This window comes from Microtus oregoni, unplaced genomic scaffold (assembly GCF_018167655.1).
Source record: "Microtus oregoni isolate MIOR12 unplaced genomic scaffold, Mior012 000015F_ref0000493, whole genome shotgun sequence".
Lineage (NCBI taxonomy): Eukaryota > Metazoa > Chordata > Mammalia > Rodentia > Cricetidae > Microtus > Microtus oregoni.
Genome location: NW_024543074.1, coordinates 36120914 through 36141803, shown reverse-complemented (window position 1 = coordinate 36141803; position 20890 = coordinate 36120914). Strand labels below are relative to the sequence as shown.

Genomic DNA, 20890 nt, shown 5'->3' with positions numbered 1-20890 from the left:
CAGTTATTTATGATAAATAACACTTGTATATTTCTTCACAACTGCAGAGATATTCGTGTGTTTTTCACTTAGAGATATTATTCTATTTATAAATATATTATTCCTGACTGTTTCCTAAGGCAGTTTAAAAATAATTTTAAATTCAGAAAACTAATTTTAAAATTAGGATTCCCCTTCCAGCTTCACACATTTTGTCCACATTGGTTTTGTTTCCATCTCTCTCTTTTCCCCCGCTGAGGACACCCTCCACCTTTTCAATTTGATGTGCTCTTTGCCATACAGACCTGTGAATGAAGAGTCAGAGCCCTCAGATGTGGATGCTGCTGGCCGATGGCGTGGAGTCTATGTCAACAGAGCATCTCCAGCTCCTCCAGACTCTACAACCACTGTAAAGTCCCTGATCAAGTCATTTGACTTAGGACACTCAGGTATTTCACAAAACCGTACATCCAAACCCTAGCCTTACATATCAAGCCTGCTTCTGCCACACCGGCCCCAAGTTGATAGAACCAAGGGCTCACCCTAGTTCCTGCCACCCTGTGCAGGGAGCCTTGCTGAGGCTGTGAGGCCATGGGTAACAATGGGACAGCCTCATCCCTACTTCCACTTCAGGTTGTACCCCTTCATTCCCTCATGGAGTCAGCAGTTTCAGGACCAACTTCCTGTATTCTGAGAACCGGAAGTGATCATCACCTGCCTGCATCTGGCCTCGTTGTCGGGTGTCTCAACCATCCTCACTTGCAATATGCTATTAGATGTCTTTCTATTTGGTCTTACATGGGAGCTTTTCTACTGATCTGTCTGTTGCTTCTGATCTGTCTGTTGCCAGCTTTTTCTGGACTTGTCTGTCTGACTCACAGTTTCGCTTTGGTTATGCATCTTACACACAGGAGGCAAGTACACATTCATACTTTAAGCATATGCACAAATATAGCATGTTGAAGAAACATTGTGCTTCTGTTCATGATAGAGATGACTTCCTTCTTTTGACTGCCATAAATGTGCTTTGTATTGGAAAACTGCAACAGTGGCTAATTCTAGGATGATATGGTTGTTTCTGCTAAAATAGTTTCCAAATTGCTTAGATTAAGATTAGACAACATATTGAGTGGCAGGAAAAGCCCGTGAGTCAGTCTGTAGATAGAGCATGAGTCATCAGTAATGATTGGTGCATTAACGCTCCTGTTGTTTTCCCCCAAGAAAATCCTCATCACATACTCCCTTACCTCTTCCTCCGATATCGACATCTGAGACCAGTTCTCACTCACCTAACACTTTTCACACTTCCCCTTTTGTGACCCCAATCCAGCTCTAATGCAGAGGAGAAAAGGGTAATAGAGTAGACATTATACTGACATTGTGGGAGTTTTGTTGTTTTGTTTTGTTTTGAGACAAAGTCTCTCTATGTCCTGGTTGTCCTGGAACTCACTGTGTAGACCAGGCTGACTTCTGCCACCCTCCTGAGTCCTGAGTGCTGGGACTAATGTGTACACCACCACACACAGCTCATCCTGAGTCACCTAACACGGGTAGCAGATCAAAAAACATTATTGCAGTTTTGAACTGGATTTAGGTATTTATGTTCTAATCTCTCCTTGGCAGGTGGAGCTGGACAGAGTATTGCTGTCCACAAGACTCCCAGAAGTCCCCTGAGTGGAATCCCAGTGAGGACTGCTCCAGCAGCTGCTGTCTCTCCAATTCAGGTATAGAAGAACCCAGAGGCAGCTCTTGTGTAACCCAGGTGTTCTTTACACTTGTCCATGTGTGCATGTAGAGCAAGAGGACTTGTAAATTAAAGTCTACACCCTTCCGACACTCATTTCACTTTAACAGTGCAGTGTAATACCTGTGACAACAGAGATACTTGGTATTTTGTTCACTACTAGGTCTCTTGGCTAGAACAGGGGATGACGGTCATTACATCACAGTAGAGCTCAATGAATTTCTATTTATCGCATGAAGGACTATATCAAAGGAACTTCCAGTGTTGATCGTCACTGTAATAGCCATTCTATTTTAAAGCCCACATCTGCATCATCTGCAGTTACTAAGTCACTCTTGATGGCTGTTCCGGTCATCGTAGATTTAACTTAGTACAAAAACAATACAGTGAGGGTCCTTGTGCAAGCTTTCGATGTCCTGAAGCCTTATTTCTGTATGAGAGCCTATCAGGATTCATTTCAAAATGTTGGAAATTGCTCTAGTTAGCAGAAAGGAATTTAGTTCAGAGGCGTTGGTACTTCAAGACTAGAAGAGATAGCTAAAACCTTGGTGAGCTCATGGGAAAGACTTCCTAACATCTCAAATTACCCCTTAAATGTGCTTCTGTTTTTGCTGGATTCAGAATATCCTTCACTAAGTGCTTACTTTGGACAGTGGCCTCCGAGGAGACCTAAGATCAGCTTCAGAACTATATACTACCACTTGTGCATCCAGGACAGCGAAACACATGCCTCATAATACCCACAGCTGTGGGATCAGACACCAGAGCTCCTCTGCAACAGGAAAGCAAATGTATGCACAGCCTGCAGAAGCAGCAGAAGGGCAGCTGCACCCTCCTGGCATCTTCCAGAGTTTTGAGATAGGCCTGTCTGACATGGTGAACCAAGCTTTAAGGAGTTTAGAAAGCATATCCTTAGTTTTCCAGTCTCTCAAAATAGTGAGCAATGAGGGGCTGGTCCTTAGAACTCTAGAAATGGAAAGTGTACAGTTAAAAAGGGAGAAGGATTGGCTCTGTCCTCGCACATTGAGACACTTCTGTGTACACTTTGTTCACATAGAAAGTTCTGTTTCCCAAGAATTTTGACGTTGTGTACCTGTTGAAGATTTTAGTAAGTGAGGTGACACTGGGTTTCACTTTTGTGTGTTGTGTGCTTCTTCTTACATGACTATGTAATGTTGCTTTGCATCTTCCAGGTATGTACTTACCTTCACACTGACCACTTTACTATGTGATTTTGGCTTTTTCCTGTTTATAAGATACTTTGATGCATTCTCTTTAACCTTTTTTTTTTTATAGAGAATACTTCTTTTAGGGGCTGGAGAGATGCCTCAGTGGTTAAGTAGACTTACTACTTTTACAAAGGTCCCAGGTTTAGTTTCCAGTGCTCACATGGAGCCACACAACTGTCTGTAACTCCAGCTCCAGGGGTCTAATGTATCTGGCCTCTTCAACAGGCACCTGTACTCACATGTATACCAACACACAAAGCAAGCCGCCTGACTTTTCTTTAGAAGTGATTGTTTTATCTTGTGAAATCATAATTTCCTTTTACTGAAGAGGTGGTTTTGTTTGTTTTTCCTGAAATGTTTTTTTACTAAAGATAACACTGTTCAGTATTTTCTTTCATGGCTTTAAGAACTTTTTGTATCATTTAAATATCCTTCTATTAGCTTATTAAAATATTCTTCTTTGGTATCAAAGAAGCCTTTTATTTTGTTGAAGAGTTTTTTGTTTGGCAGGGTATCACTGTATAGCCCTGGCTGACCTAGAACTTCCTATGTAGACCAAACTGGCTTTGAATTCACAGAGATCCACCCACTTTGCCTCCCAGGTACTGAAATCAAACACGCACACCACCATGCCTGACTTATTTGTTGAGTTTTAAAACCCACAAAAAACATTGGTTTGTATCTAGGTGTTTATCCCCCACCTTCAGTACCTCCTGGCACAGAAGTAAATCTTTTGAGAAAGGTAATCTCATATGGGAACCTACCTTACAGCTATTCATTTTCTTTCTTTCTCTCTCTCTCTCTCTCTCTCTCTCTCTCTTCCTTCTTTCTTTCTCTTAAATATGTTTTTTTGTTTGTTTTTTAAGACAGGGTTTCTCTTAGTAGCCCCAACTGTCGTGGAATTCTGCTTTGTAGACCAGGCTGACCTTAAACTCAGAGATGTGCCTGCCTCTGCCTCCCAAGTGCTGTGATTAAAGGCTTGAACCACTACCACCTGGTACAGCTATTGTTTCCATATACAGAGTCCTCTAGTCAGTTATAGAATTCCAGTCACATAGGAGTTCTTAAAAGGGGTAGGATTAGATCTGGCAGGAAGGAGATGTGAAGAAAGAAAGCCAAGAGTTTGGAGAGCTGATGAAAGAGTCGGGCCACATGCAAGAATGACAGTGAACCCAGGCTAGAGGTGTACAAAGAGAGCAACGTGGGTGCCTCAGTTAAAACTGCTAGAGACAAAAAGAAGCACTGTAGGACACTCAGGACCAGGCCCCTGGTGTCAAGGGAGCCAGACCACAGCTTCTCCATAAAATGATTGAAGCCAGAAGTCAGAGCAACTGGAGGAGAGCAGTTGTTTCCAGGGATTCCTTCTGACCTCCACTGGTACCCTCACACATGACACACACACACACACACACACACACACGCAACCAAATAAAAATAAATCTTTTTTTTATTCTCATATAATCATAAGAAATCATTATAATCACTTTGTGCTGATAACTTTGAAAAATCTTAGAAAATCATAAAGTTTATGTTTATTGGGCTGGAGAGATGGCTCAGTGGTTAAGAGCACTGTCTGCTCTTCCAGAGGTCCTGAGTTCAATTCCCAGCACCCACATGGCAGCTCACAACTGTCTGTAACTCCAGTTCCAAGGGATCTGACCCCTTCATACCAATGCACATAAAATAAAGTTAAATAATTTTAAAAAAGTTTATTTAAAAAATGTTTATTTTAGTAGCCTGGAGTTTAAATTATTTCTGCAAAGGAAATACTAGACCCAGAATGCTTAATAATAAAATCTAAAGCACTTAAGGAAGGGAATAACATCAATACTAGTTATGAATTCAAACAAATACTAGGAAAAAGGGATACACTTTTCAACTCTTGAGCCAGGGTAGTTTTATTATTTCTGGTAAGAACAGAAAAAAAACAGGACAATTAAAAGGTGAGTCGCTCATAAATCTCCATGTAAAATTCTTGAACAAAATCTTATCAAACCTAATTGAATAGTATATGAAAAATATGACAAAGGGGTTTTGCTCCAAGAATGGAAGGTTTTAACTATTAAGAAGAGTTAGGGAGCCGGGCGGTGGTGGCGCACGCCTTTAATCCCAGCACTCGGGAGGCAGAGGCAGGCGGATCTCTGTGAGTTCGAGACCAGCCTGGTCTACAAGAGCTCGTTCCAGGACAGGCTCCAAAGCCACAGAGAAACCCTGTCTCGAAAAACCAAAAAAAAAAAAAAAAAAAAAAAAAAAAAAAAAAGTTAGGGAACTCACCATAGTAACAAAGAAAGAAAACATGTATTCTCACCTTAGTGGGTAACAGCCAAGTGTAATTGAGGAATACCTTTGTGACACTAGCAATTGAACATGCTAGGCAAGCTCTCGACCTTTGAGCTATGTCCCTAGCTCTTGTTTTGTTTTTTGAGATAGGGTCTTGCTATGTTGCCCAGGCTCCAAGTAAGTCTTAAAATTTTAATCCTTCTGCCTCAACCTTCTGAGTTTTGGTGACTCTTCTTGATTTAAACAAAGAGAAAAACCTTAGGAGCTGGAATATAGTTTTGTAGTAGAATGCTTACCTAGTATAGACAAGGCCATGGGTTCAGTCTCCAGCACTACAAATTAAAAAATCCCCAGGTTGTTGAGATGGCTCAGTGGGTAAAGGCACTTGCCTTACAAGCCTAGCCAAGTTTGGCTGTGAGAACCCACGATGGAAGGAGAGAACCAGCCTTGTGGTTCTCCTTGTGTTATATTATCCTGTGATCACCACACTTTCTCTTTATGTCAGTGTCTTAATTAGGGTTTGTATTGCTGTTATAAAACACCATGACCTAAAGCAACTTGGGGAGAAAGGGTTTATTTCATCTTAGAGCTTGGAATCATCCCTAAAGAAACTCATGGCAAGGCAGGAACCTGGCTGAGGCCATGGGAGAGTACTGGTTACTACCTTGCTTCCCATGTCTTGCTCAGACTGCTTACTTATATCACCCAGAACCACCAACCCAGGACTGGCGTCACTGCCTGTGGGTTGGGCTCTCCCACATCAATCATTAATCAAGAAAACGCCCTGCAGGCTTTCCCACAGGCTCATATGGTGGGAGCATTTTCTCAACAGAGGTGGCTTCTTCCTAAATGACTCTAGCTCATGTCAAATTGACACAAAACTAACCAGCACAGTCAATTATGTAAGCCATTTTTTCTAAATTGTGACATACAGGTGCCAGTGTTCAATTCATGTGTACTCTCTCTTTCAAATTCTTTTTTTTTTTAATTTTATGTGTGTGGGTGTTTGGCATGCATGTATATATTTGTACCGTGCGCATGCTAATGCTCTTGGAGGCCAGGAAAGGGTATCAGATCCTTTGGAACTGGAGTTACAAGTGGTGGTGAGCTGCCATATGGGTGCTAGCAATTGAATATGGCTCTTCTGCGAAGAGCAGCCAGTGCTCTTAACCACTGAACAGTATCTCCAGCCTCTCTCTGGGAAATTCTTTAATCTATATCATCATAATAATATTTATTATTATTGGCAGTAATAATACTTTTTGATGAAATTTTGGATGCTCTTCTGTAAGACTAAATTGTTAGGAATCTTTTACTTAACATAATGACTTCAAAAATAAAATTTCAAAATGTTTTTTTTTGAAAATTGTATTCTAAAACAATGTTTATTTATGAGGACCACTGGGAACCATACATTTCATGCAGTGTAGAGTGGGACTCCTAAAAAATGCACTGGAAAGTTTCAAGATGGTTCTGTGAACTGTGTGTAGACAGTATCAAGGTCAGTATTGCTGTTCATTGTGGGTCGGATGAACTATGGAAATGATAGTAGCTAACTCATGAGATGCTCGCATTATCCTGAATGGATTTTTAGTCGTCTCATCCTCCCACCAATTTCTATGACACTATTAGCATCACATCATTTTCTAGCTAACGTGCAGAAAATCACATGGCCCAAAAGCACGTGGCAGTTGGTGGAATTCAGGCGGCAGAGGCCCCTCTGGGTCATGTGGTCACTTATACTGCAGTTCTCGTGTGAATCTGTAGTGGATACAGCCTGGCAAGAGTCCAGCACAACTCCAGGCCCACATGGAATTAACCCCACGATGTGTTCAACAAACAAAGCCAAATGGCACCCCATAAATATGGTGGTGTTAACATTTATGCTTTTATAGACACGGTATTTTTGTTTATGGGAATAGCCTGTGCGTGCAAGTGTGTGTATATGTGTGTGTGTATGTACGTGCACACGCATGTGTAGATATATGTGTGTATGTGTGCACGCGTGTGTGTGTGTGTGATAAGATCTGCACTTGTGTCTATGGGACAATATGAGGTATTTGACTCAAGTGTCAAATGTGTTAGGATAACCAACCACACTCTTGGGTTTTTTGGAGTTCAACGTAGTATTGCTAACTATAAACATGATGTCAGCTTGCGTATCACCAGAACTTTTTCCGGAAGTAGGACAGACTCTGCCATCCAACAGGAGTTGCTGGGCAAACATTTAGGCAGTTTTTACCTCTTCACTATTGTGAATAATGTTGCAGTCAACATGAGTGTCCAAACATCTCTTGAAGCTCTTGTTTTCAATTCTTCTGGTTAAAAGCCTATAAGTAGGGTCATATGATAGACCTATTTGGAATTTTTTTTTGAGACTGTCTTGTTATGTAACTCTGTCTGAATTCAAACTCACAACAAAGTCTTGACTGGCCACAACCCATAAAGATTTGTATACCTCTTCCTCCCAAGTGTTGGATTTAGGCGTGTGCCGCCACATCTACCTTTATTTTGAAGTTTTTGAGGAACCTTCATTCTATTTTATCTAGCATCATTATATGCCTACCCATAGTGCATGCAGATTCTAAGTTTTTCATATTGTCACCAATACTTGATGTTTTCTTTTGTTCTTAAATAATAGTCTTAAGAGTTGGAATGAGATGGTGTCTCCTGGTTCTGATTTGTGTTTTCATGATTGGTGATGTGGATCATTTTTATATATACTCTTTGACCCTTGAGACCCAGAAGGGATGTGTGTGTATGTGTGTGTGCATGTGCATGTGTGTGTGTGTAGTATGTGTATATGTGGTGTATACATGTCTGCGGGTATGCATATTTGTGCATGTATATGTGAAGGCCAGAGGTCATTATCAGGTATCTTCCTCATAGCTTTCTGTCCTATGTTTAGCACAGGGAGGGTCTTCTAGTGAACATGGAGCTAACCAATTTGCTAGATTAGCTGACCAGCAAATTCCCCTTTTTCTGCACCCCTCACCATCATGCCAGGATTCTCCTGCCTCTTGCTTCCCAGTGCTGAGATCATAGGCATGCTGTCCCACCTCACTTAAAATATGGTGTTTACAGATATCCTTGAGAGTGTATGGAATATTCCAGAAAGGGTATTCCTAAAACAGATTAATAACAGTTGCCACTGGGAAAAGGGAATCGGTGGTGGAAGTGAACTGGGGATTATCTTTCAGCCAATTGAACTTATTACAGTGACAATGTGCTTGAGAGTTGTGTCCAGGCACAGCAGTGTGCACTTGCATTCTGCTGCTGTCGCGTGCAAGCTCGTCATGCTGAGGTGCCCTTTGCTTTTGACAGAGACACTCGGCCTACAGCACCATGCGGCCAGCCAGCAAAGGGATGGCTCAGCGCTTGGATCTGCCGGACCTTCCCCTCTCAGGTAACTTGTGGAAACACAAGTGCTTTTGTCCTATTTTAGTGCTGTTCACTTTCCGTTGCATGAACTTGAACTTGGTGGTATTTATTTCTGCTGATTTCATCCCCTCAAGATGCACCCATTAGGTCCAGATGTGCAGCTCATACTGGAAGAAATGTCTTCTGCTTGCTACCTTCTTCAGTGTGTGTAGATGCAAAAGACATACCAACTTGGCTAAATTTGTTGTTGTTTTTTTTTTTATTATTGTTACTACTTGGTTTTGGTTTTTTCCAGACAGGGTCTCTCTGTGTAGCCCTGGCTGTCCTGGAACTCACTCTATAGACCAGGTTGGCCTCAAACTCAGAGATTTGCCTGCCTCTGCCTCCTGAGTTCTGGGATTAAAGGTGTGCACCACTATCTTCCAGCTGGGTTTTTTGTTTGTTTAGTAGTTTTAGTTTTTTGATACAGGGTTTCTCTGTGCAACAGTCCTGGCTGTCCTGAAACTTTGCTTTGTAGACCAGGCTGGATCTCACTTAGATACTCCTACCTCTGCCTCCCAAGTGCAGGGGTTAAAGGCGTGCACCACCAAGCCTGACCTTTTTTTTTCTTTAATAAACTGAATCTGAAGACAGTATCTCCTGTTCTTAAAAAAAATTTACTATGTTATACAAACTTTTGTCTAGTTTTGTGTTTATTAACTAATTCCACAGTTCTTAAAATGTACCATTTTTAGGCCCTTGAGTTTTATTCTCTTCCTCTTGTTGCACTGTATCCTTTTCAAACTCAGATCCTGACAGTGAAGCAGAGGTTGTAATTAGTGGGTCTCGCAGGTCACATTCTCATTCCTGCTGGGCCTCCAGTGCTGATGGTGCAGAGCTGTAGCCATTAAAAGGGAAGTAAGCGAAGCCCTAGTTGGCCTCGAGTCTCTTGGCATTGTCATTCCGAACATCCCAGCTTTGGGTTTGTTATGCTCTGGCTTCTTCATCTCTAATACAGAAATATTTCCTGAAGTAATAGGGGCGGCGGCGGGGCTGCGTCCCCAACACCCCAGCCGCCTGCCCGGCTAGCTTATGCCCCGAAATAATTACACGGACACTGTATTCTTTTAATCACTGCTTGGCCCATTCTCTTCTAGGCTAATTCTCACATATTAATTTAGCCCATTTCTAATCATCTGTGTGTAGCACCCCAAGGTGTGCTTACCAGGGAGATTCTAGCCTAGTCCATCCTGGGTCGGAGCTTCATCCCGGGAGCGGGGCATGGCGTCTCTCTCAGGCGTCTGCTCCCGAGAGGAGAGCTGTCGAGACTCTGAGCTCACTTCCTCTTCCTCCCAGCGTTCTGTTCTGTTTACTCCTCCCACCTATCCTCTAACCAATAAAATGGGCCAAGGCAGATCCTTTATTAGCCAATGACCTTCCTCCATCAATTTCCAGGGTTGGAGAGATGGCTCAATAGTTAAGAGCACTTGCTGCTCTTGTAAAGGACCTGAATTTCCTTCCCATCGCCTCTAATTCCAGGGGATCTGACACCCTCTTCTGAGCTCTGGAGGCACCAGCACTCATGTGTACAGTCTCACACTCACACATAACAAAATAAAAATTGATTAAAAAAAACTAAAAGAAAAAGAAACAACTTTACTTAATTGTGTCATTTGAAGGATTGAATTAATTCATTTAAAACCAGATCACTGCCTGGTGTGTCATGGGCATCATAGAAATCCTTGCTGCTAATCTTTCCTTGCTGTTGTCTGCTGAGCCTGTGAGCATGCTCAGAGAAAGAACAACAGTGCTTTTGCTCTAGTAAATGTTAGTAAATTTTCTGGAAGCTTGGTTCTAGTCCCCTGCACCAAGCTAATGCACAAAAGTATTGTGAAGTAAGACACAAAAAGTTATGCTTACTCTGTGTTGTAATTTAAGTATTACAATACCCATAGCTTGCTTAATAATTACGTTATCACAGATAATCATCCAGCAGCCTTCAGCAACTTAGCATCTTTTCCCAGCAGAAGGTCTTGTCTTGATGTTGATGTCTACTGACTTTGGTCAGGGGGTGCTTGCTGTAGCTGGGGTAATGGTGGCAGTTCTTAAGACACCAGTGATGTTGACCATGTTACCTCTCCTTGCCTTCCCAAAGGCTTTCTCCCACATCAGACCCAGTCCTTTCAAAACCTGACCTTCCCCTGAGTTCATGTCATATTGTAAATCTTTTGTTATCATTTCAGGTGTTCACACCGCCTTCACCAGGTAGGGATTCTGCCTTAAGAAGTTGCTTTCTTTGTTCCTCTGTAAGAAACAACTCACCACCCACCTCTCCTGAGATGGCGGCAGTGCAGTTGCCCCTCAGGTTCCATTGCCAGTCTAGGGCCTTTGCTATTTTCACACCTACAGTGATCCCCACCACTGACGTCTGGGATCCCTCAAAGTCATCATTGAGGGCTGGCATCACCTGCTTCCAAACTCCCATTGATAGTGACATTTTTACTTCTTCCCATGAATGTTCCTGTTGGCATCTGGAGTCCTGAGTTTTTTCAAAAAGCTTTCCATTTATTTTTCTCTGATTCATGAGAGGAATCATTATTTGTGGCAGCTATAGCTTATGAAATATTTGCTTAATAAGACTTGAAAGTCAGAATTACTCTTTGATCCATTGGCTGTGGAATGGCTGCTGCATCAGGAGGTTAAGAAATGTAAACAAAAGAACATTAATTTTGTGCATCTTCATCAGTATTCTTGAGTGACTGACCAGGTGTGCTTTCAGTGGGCAGTGAGGGTGATGTTGTTGATTTTGTTATTACTGCATGTTTCGATAACGTGTAAACATATATGTACCACAGCACAAATGTGGAAATCAGAAAACAATTTTCCTGATACTTTTTCATAGTTTCTGGGGATTGAACTCACTCAGGTCATCAGACTTGTGCAGCAAGCACCTTAACCCACTGATATATTTTGTAGTCCCTAGACAGTGTTATGATGATGATGATGATGATGATGATGATGCTATCATTATGATAATGATGATGTGTGTGTTGTATATGTGTGTGTTGTGTATGTGTGTACCATGTGTGCAGTACCCCGAGAGACCAGAAAAAGGGTCAGATCTCAGGAAACTGGTAGAGACTGATAGAGTTATGAACTACTATGTGAATGCTGGTAAGGAACTCGGGTTTTCTGCAAGAACAGCCAGAACCTGAGCTATCTCCAGTCCCACAGAGAGGTTTTGAAAAGAATTTTTGTGTATGAGAGCCATAGGTCTTAGCAGTGGGCTTTAAAGATTTCATACGGTGTTGTAAGGAGATGTACTGCAATCTAGTCTTTGCTGTTTTATTTACAAGGTATAGGCAGAATTGAGCTAAAACCTTTTTTAAGCTTCTCTAGCCTTGATAAATGCATATGGCTGTAACTTAAAGGCATTCAAGTCTGAGCACCTCTTTGCCAGAAATGAAGGGTGGAGGCCAAAACTTAAGATTGAAAACCTGTCTGGCTTAAATCTATGCATCATTATGTAATATCATAGCACACACTCATTATGCAGTTTAAAATAGAGAGTAACTTACTTGCACAATAGTGCTAGGCGATTTTTTTTTTAAATTGTGGTAGAAGCTGTACAACGTCAAACTTAGTATTCTGCGAGTGATCATAGTTTTCATGTCTTTTTCGGGCTATTCTACCAACTTCCAAGTTTCCTAATTATCTAAAGAGCCATTCTTTTGGTTGACAAGATAAATAATAAAGTTGAGACCACAATTATTGCTGTGCAGCTCATTGGCTGCCCTCCTCCTTCTTACCCCCCAGGCACCTGTCTCCTGGTGATGATTCTATTTACTATAATAAAGGACTGCATAGTGAAAATCGTTTGCTTCCAGCCATTTCCAGCAACTGCTTGTCAACATTGAGGTCATCCCTAACTGCAGATTAATGTTCTGTTTTTGTTTTGATCTTCAGTGATGTAGAACTGTTTTTCTCTGCTATTTAGACCTAATTGGCCTCATCGCCAACTTCATGCCCATAATTGGTGGCTATTAGCTAAAGAGGTCCTGTTTTCTTCTGTGACTGTGGGTGACAGGAGGTGGCCCCAGCTGTCCCGCTCAACTAACCACCTAAGTCTCACAGCTCCGGCTCTCACTCTGTCAGCCAGCCTCTAATATTCTCTTCTCCACTCCCTTCTGCTTTTGTGGTCCTTTGAGAGATACCTGGAGAATTCAGCTCATTTCTGTGCCTGTTTTCACTAATACTAATACAACAGCAGAACGGAGCCTTAAAGAGAGGGGGTTTGGTCAGGTTTTAGTGAACTATAAGCCTGTAGTTGGAACAGTTTTTCTCCTGTGGGCTATTGTTCTTGGTTCCCAGCTTTTTATCTGCTTCTGTGACCTGACAGTCACATGAGACATTTTCCTACCGGGTTTTTCTCTGATCCACAGCTAATGGAAACAACACTAGCTAGAGACAGAGCTAGAGGAGTGGGTGACCTCCTGGATAGTTGCACAAGGCTCTTGGAAGGGCCCATATTTTACTTAATACTCTGATCACTGTCTGAAAATTTAGAACCATTTTTCAACAAAAGACTGCTTTGACATTAAGCTGGCTTGCTTGCTTGTTTCCTTCCTTCCTTCCTTTCTTTTTTCCTCAAGTATGTTTGTGCACCACTTATATACCTGGTGCTTTGGAGGACAAATGAGGGTGTTGGATACTCCAGAACTGGAGTCTCAGATGACAGTTGTGGTGGTAGGCATTGAACCTAGCCAGTGCTTTTTAACCACTGGGTCATTTCTCCTGCCCTAGTACTGTGGATCCTTCTTTAAAGATATATTTTATATTTATTTGTTTGTTTTGTGTATGTGAATATGAGTGTGGGTTTATGCATCTGTGAACTTAAGAGGAGGACAAAAGAGGATACTGAGTGTTCTTATCGTTTACTACCTAATCCTTTTGAAGAAGGGTCTCCCCCTCAATCTGAGGTTCTCATTTTCTTGGCTAAGCTGTGTGCCCATAAGCACAAGCAATTCTCTTTGTCTGCATTTCCATTAGAGTTGGGGTTGTAGATGCGTGCAGAACACCTAGCTTCCTGGGATCTGAACTCAGGTCCTCATGATTGTGTAGTAAGCAGTCTGAACAACTGAGCCATCCACCCTGGCACAAGGTCTTGTGGAAAAATACCATGTCCCTATTTGCATTTTTATTATTTCAGAAAGAAAAACATTTATGTGCGTATATGTGTATATATAGGAGTATATACACATAACCTATGTAGATAAGTCTTTGTACTTGATAATAAAATATGATAACCAATCAGATTTCTTCTCTTTAGAAATGGGTGACAATGTTGTTATTCACACAGATCTTCTGAAGGGAAGGGCCGAGGACCGGAAGTCAGACCCTTATCTCCGGAAGAGTCCCTCCCTGGAGTCCCTGAGCAGACCCCCCTCCCTGGGCTTTGGGAACACCAGACTGCTGAGTGCATCCACCGGGGGTTTGAAACCAAGCAAGCTCAGGTACTGAATTTCAGAGTATGAGATTAATGTTATTCTCTTCCGTCTGTTTCATCCAGTCAACTTGCTTCTGAGTGACAGTGACTGAGATATAGAACACACCTTCCACAAGGCAAATAAGAAGATACTTACAGTGGTTTGGGACAAAACCACATGAAGGGCTGTGCCTTTTTAAGCAGGGGCCCTGAGATGTATCAGTGAGTAAAGGCTCTTGTGTAAGCCTAATGACCCGAGTTCAGTCACCAGAACCCGTGGAAAAGAGAAACCACTCCACAAAGTTGTCCTCTGACCTCCATATGCAATGCGTGGCACACATATGCTAGACGCACACATCAATAATAGTAGAATTTTTAGAAAGTGAAAATTTTAGCAAAGAGGAGCTGAAGAGGTGGCCCAGTGGTTAAGAACAGGTTCCGTTCCTAGCACCCACATCAGATGGCTGTCAATTGCCTAAAACTTCATTTTCAGGGGACCTACCACCGTCTTCTGGCCTCCAGAAGCACATGCACATGTATGGTGAACATACATACACTCAGGCACACATGTATACCCATAGAATAAGTCAATCAATGTTTAAAGTTTAAGCAAAAGTACTTGAGGGGTTGTTTGAATCAGAAAGTCTAGAGAGGAATGGGATTCCTGTCAGTAGCTGTAAAGGAGCCAGGGGGAGTGAATGATGGAACTCAACCCAGGGCCTCAAGAAGGCCCTGCCAAATATACAGCAGACTCCTGGCCAACACAGGTAGACAGTTGGGGAGCTACAGCCGTCAAGGTAGGTTGGAGCCCTATTGCAAACAGTCTGCATTGCCAAAAAGAGCTTCATACTTATTTTGGTAAAGCAGTGGGGAACCACTAAGTCTGTGGGATTGTGTTTTTGTTTCTGAATAGTGATTAAGAGCAGACCTGCTATTTAAGGAAGATTATTGAGAGCACAGTGGCATAGAAAGAGGATTAGAGAGACGTTTTTAAGATCAGTTTTTAAAGGGGTGTTAGCAGAGAGGTATAGTATGCGGCAGAGGAAGAGACGAACAGTAAGCCTAGATAGTCATCAGAAGCCTGTGTTTGAACCCATGCTTCTGACGCCTCCTCCCTGCCAGTGCCCCTGGTCACCAAGGTCCCACCTGTCTTCCCCTCTCCCCGGAGTCTTCCCTGCTTTTCCATGGCAGTCTTCTGATTGAAGCACCTAGTGTCCCGCCATGGACAACCCTCATAGCAGTCCTCACTCTGCATCCTGCCCTTCTGATCTGCGCAGTTTAGCTCCATCCCACTCACCTGTGATGCTGGCTTCATCCTTCACTCCTGGATAAATGGAAGACCAAAAAATTTACCATTAAAAATAGTACATAGGAGATGGCTCAGTAGGTGAGAGCATCTCCTGTGGAAGCAGAGGACCTAAGTCCAACTCCTGCTTGGGTGTCTTCCACTCATTTGACTGTGTAACTCCAGTACTTCTTCTATAGTATGAGTAACTTGCTGTTGTCTCATGGATGACAAATATGTCATCTTACCTTTGGGTATCCTTTCTGGTGCTCTGCCTTGTGTTCCATCTAACGGTTCACCCACAGATGAGTCTAAAGTGCTGTTTACTTCAAGGATAAGAACTTTATAGTAGGTAGTATAATCATCTATTTGTGTCTTATGGGAAGTTTTGTGAGTGTGAATACATTCAGATCGGATGCATCTTTGGATGAAACCAATATTTGATCCCAAATAGGTAAATTCAGGCATTTCAAGAGCTTTATGGATGTCCCAGATATAGATCACCTGCTTGTCTGCATATGAACTAATTAATAGAAACGGGTTTGAAGGGCCAGAATTAGTGCTACTCTCAAATCAATGCTGTAAACACACAGGAAATTTGCATATATGAATATGCTATTTATAATATACCTTTCTTCATAAGAGGTCAGATTAGTGACCTTAATTTCTTATCTCTTTTACATTCATGTTATTAAGATTAACCTATGACAGAACAGAATTTTTTAGATTTTTAAGATTGTATTCATTCATTTTTATTTGTGTGTGTGCCCTGCGTCAGTGTGCATGTGGAAGTCTGAGGAAACTTCTACCGACTATAACTTCTAACATAAGTATCAATAAGGATTGAATTCTGGTCACTGGACTTGACAGCAAATGCTTTTACCTGCTGGACCTTCTTGTCAACCCTGAAATTGCTTGCATTAGAAACTCAATCTGCATATAGCTATGTGTGGTCATGCACACCTACAGTTCCATCAGTTAAGAACCTGAAATAGTCCAGGAAATGGTGGTGCACACCTTTAATCCCAACACTCAGGAGGCAGAGACAGGTGGATCTCTGTGTATGAGGCTAGCCCAGTCTACGGTCTACAGAGTGAGTTCCAGGATAACCAGGGCTACACAGAGAAACACTATCTCAACAAAATGAAAAAACTAAGGCAGGAAGATGAGGAGTTCAAGGCCAGCCTGAGGTACATAATGAGTTCCTGTCTCAAAATAAATTTTAAGCCTCTATTTTTAAATATCTTATGAGGGCAGTCATTTAATTGTGTAACATTGGGTGTTCTTCTCTTGCTCTCCACTTTATTTTTTGAGACAGGTTCTTACTGAAGCTGAAGCTTGCCTCTTTGGCTAGGCTGGCTGGCTAGTACTCAGAGCCATCTGTCTCCATTCCCCATCCCTGGGGTCACAGGCATGGTCGACCATGGGCATTTTGAACTTGGGTCCTCTGCTTTCGCAGCAGGTGCTCTTACCTGCTGAGCCATCTTCCCAGCCCCATATTTAAGTATTTTTAATGGTAAATTCTTGAGCCTTCCATTTATTCAGAAACTACTTTCTCTAACTAGTCAGTTATAAAGGATGGTATAATTCCAAGTGTGACTACCATGGCTTAATTTTATAAGTTACCTAGTACATGGAGAAGCTGTCACCAAATTATACAGGAAAGCCGGGCGATGGTGGCGCACACCTTTAATCCCAGCACTCAGGAGGGAGAGGCAGAGGCAGGCGGATCTCTGTGAGTTCGAGGCCAGCCTGGTCTACAGAGCTAGTTCCAGGACAGGCTCCAAAGCCACAGAGAAACCCTGTCTCGAAAAACCAAAAAAAAAAAAAAAAACAAATTATACAGGAAAGTTTTTAGTTCATATTTCAAGTACTTTTCTTGAAACCTATCTACCTTAGTTCATATTCCTGAGATCTAGAATCATCTATTCCTCTGTTAAAATTATTGAAAAATATTTTTATTAGGGGTCTGGAGAGATGACTTAGCTAGATAAAGTATGTATTGTACAAGCATAAGGACCTAAGTTTGGATAGCCAGCCCCTTACCTTGTCTATGACCCTAGTGCGGGGAGCAGGGCTATGGCATGACATTGGTGGATCCCCAGAGCTCTTTGGATAAGGCAGAGCGCAATTAAGGAAGACAGTTGACACCAACCCCTACGCTCCACACATGTGCACATACACACATGCGCCTTCATGCATACATTCTCTCTCTCTCTCTCTCTGCACACATACAATTTTTTTCTTATTATGTTTTACTCTAAGGCTTGATGATTTTAACTTATGAAGTAAACTGGCAATCGATCAACCAGAAACACTTACAAAATTTTGTTAATGTGCATAAACATGGGAACCATGGAGAAACCATGAGACTGAAGGTAGAGGTTGAGTGGTTAAAACCTAAATAGCCTTGCCTAGGGGAGAAGGGAGGGGGACTAGGTGAGTTTTAGGTGGGTACCATGAGCACTCCTCTGAGCTCTAGCTGTAGTATTTGACACAGGTTTTCTTCCTCTGTTGGTCTGGCAAATGAAGATTAAAGGCAATTGTGTTAATCTTTTCTTGGACCTGGTCAGATCCAGGGGAGAGTTTTGCAGAAAGTCTGTGTCCATGCTGAGAAGGGGAATAACCAAGGACAGGCAGTGGGGGCTTTTATTAATTAGCTTTCTTCCCATCATATAACCCGAGATGACTAACCTCTCCAAAGAAAAGGTTTGTTTTGGCTCATGATTTGAAGATTGAAGGTCCATGATCTCTTGGTCCTGTTGCTTTGGTCCTGTTGTAGGGTGGTAACATGTAATATCACATACCTGCAGTAATTTTTCTTACCATGGTATATTCCATTGAATGTGATTAGACCTCAACTTATTTATCTGTTTGCTTGTTGGCATGTAGTTGGTTATCTTTTTACCATTGTAAGAGTACTACCATGAGCATTCTTGGGTCTGTGTTTCAATTATATCTATCTACCTTAGCAGTAGATTGATAACTCCTATTCCACTGCAGGTTTTGCCCTTTGGTGAGTCTTTCTTTCCCTGTCCTGCTGTGGATGGTGTTGGGGAATAGAGTACTATACAAAACTTCTATAGCAATATACTTCTGATTCCATGACCCGCATGCTAGAAGGGAAGGAACTGTATGATCTTAAATCTCTTAATGATATTTGAGTAATTTTGGTTAGCATAAATATTAATGTCATTGTTGAGCAAGATCAAGGATGGGTTCCTAAAATGTGCTGTTAGGATTCTAAGATATTATAGGAGTGATGTCATCTCAACTTTGGCTCATCTTGTGCTCAGATTCCATGATCCATAAACTGGGCAAAGACTGAGTCAATTCATTTCATTTTATGAATTTCTCTTCCTCTCTACTCTCAGAACCTCCTGTAACAGCTAGTTTACAGTTTCACTATGCCTTTTCATTTATCTTTCATATGTTAAAGTATATTCATGTGATGTGTAGAGGGGAGTTTTTTGTTTTGTTTTGGTTTGATTTTTCAAGACAGGGTTTCTCTGGGTAGCCCTGGCTGTCCTAGAACTCACTCTGTAGACAAGCTGGCCATGAACTCATGGAGATGAGCCTGCCTTGACCTCCCAAGTGCTGGGACTAAAGATATGTGCCATCGCAGCCTGGCTGACACAATATATTTTTAATGTGACTAATTTAGCTGTTTTTTTAGAGTACTGTTTGAATAAACTACACTTTGGCTTTTTTTAAATCTAATTATTTTTATGTATATTTTAGGCTTTTAAAAGCCAGCATCTTAACCAGGTGGTGGTGGCTCATGATTTTAGTCCCAGCACTCAGGAGAGGGAAGCAGGCAGAACTCTGAGTTCCAGGCCAGCCTGATCTAAGTAAGTTCTTAGATAGCCAAGGCTATACAGAGAGACCGCGCCTTGAAAAACAAAACAAACAAACAAAAAAGCCAACTTCTTGGCCGACGAGATAGTACACACCTGTAATCCCAGCACTTGGGATGTGGAGGAAGGAAGGAAGATCAGGAGTTCAGAGTCATCCTTGCCTATAGGGAATTCAAAGTCACCCTGGGCCATATGAGACCTTGTCTCAAAAGAAAAACAAAAAAGCCATTCCACCAACACCGTCCTTAACTGAGTTTTCTTCTTTGTAAACAGTGTTGAAAGAAGAGACCCTCTGGCAGCCTTGGCCCGGGAGTATGGTGGCTCTAAGCGTAATGCACTCCTGAAATGGTGTCAGAAGAAGACAGAAGGTTATGCGGTAAGGAGCGGTGCTGCCAATTGGATGTTCGTGGTCCTTTCCAGGTCCATGTGTGCATGTGCTTGGTGGCCCAGTTTGCATATAATGTCATCTCTGTTCTCTCAGCCGTGACTTCCAGGGAGGGTCTGGTATTTGTGTACTGTACTATGCTAAGGCCTCCCTGTGAGGAGAGAAGAGGTGGGGGAACAGAAGGCCAGTCTGCGAGCACTCACATTTGCTGCGGGGGGGGGGGGGGGGGGGGGGGGGGGGGGGTGCGTTTTCGCTCACTCCGCCCTGGCCAGAGCTGTTGATAAAGCATCTTCCCAAAGAGGCAGCTCTTTCTCCTATGCATAAAGGCTTCCCAAGTTTTCTCATCTTTTTTTTTTTTTTTGTAACTTTATGAGTTTTCATTTAGTTTAGTTTGTCTAGGGTGGTGTTTACTTTCTGAGAAGAGCAGACAAGGAAGTGATACCTGATATAGGTTTAAACTTTTTATTATGAAATTATATACAACAAGGTAAAAGTGCATGAATTAGTCTCATTAATCATTACGAAATGAGAACCCAGTGAGAAACCCCATCCTGAAGTAGCATCTCCAGTTCCCACAAACCTGTCAGGACTTTCCAGCCAGAGCCCCTTGCAGCTCCCCGAGGTTCCTGTCTGCCTCATTTCTCTCCTTGTGGTTTCTGTAACAGTGTGAGTGCTTGAGTAGTGATACCTTTCTCAGCTCTTAGATAAAAGGAACAGAAAGCTGTATATTTGCATCTTTTCACACAGTATTAAGTTAGTAAGATTTGGCAGGTGGTGGTGGCACACGCCTTTAATCCCAGCACTTGGGAGGCAGAGGCAGGCAGATCTCTGTGAGTTCGAGGCCAACCTGGTCTTAGAAGAGCTAATTCCAGGACAGGTTCCAAAGCTACAGAGAAATCCTGTCTCAAACACCCCCCATAAAAAAATTAGTAAGTTTGCCCTTTATTGCTATATTTTATTTTCCTCACTATTTAGTAACACGTTATGTGATTTTTTTTTTTTTACTTGTCTGCTCTATTGATATTCTTATCGCTGCTGGATGTGCTCTTAGGTATGGTGTGCCTGGGTCTTAAAGCTGCATGAACATATTCAAATGTCGTAGATGATGCCAAGCAAATTTCTCTGTAACTGTGCATTGTCCACCCCACCAGCAGTTTATGGGAGATGTGTTCCTGCGTGTTCTCATCAGCGTGCTGTGTTCTTCACTCACGGTGTTTGGGAAGAGCTGTAGTGGTATCTCGTTATGGTTTTGGTATTTGTTAGCCTGTTGGATACTGAGATTGCGC

The 20890-nt window shown here is 42.2% G+C and overlaps 1 protein-coding gene across 4 annotated transcripts in view; it reads left to right on the top strand.

Annotated features, from left to right (window-relative positions):
- The window catches only part of Specc1 (sperm antigen with calponin homology and coiled-coil domains 1), a 267140-nt gene that overhangs the window by 183165 nt on the left and 63085 nt on the right, over nucleotides 1-20890 (top strand). For all 4 annotated transcript variants that reach the window (XM_041664024.1, XM_041664025.1, XM_041664027.1 and 1 more), the window contains 5 exons: nucleotides 283-428; nucleotides 1603-1703; nucleotides 8557-8638; nucleotides 13952-14105; nucleotides 19493-19595. In XM_041664024.1, coding sequence (XP_041519958.1) covers nucleotides 283-428; nucleotides 1603-1703; nucleotides 8557-8638; nucleotides 13952-14105; nucleotides 19493-19595 — 586 coding nt within the window. The remainder of the gene's footprint in view (nucleotides 1-282; nucleotides 429-1602; nucleotides 1704-8556; nucleotides 8639-13951; nucleotides 14106-19492; nucleotides 19596-20890) is intronic.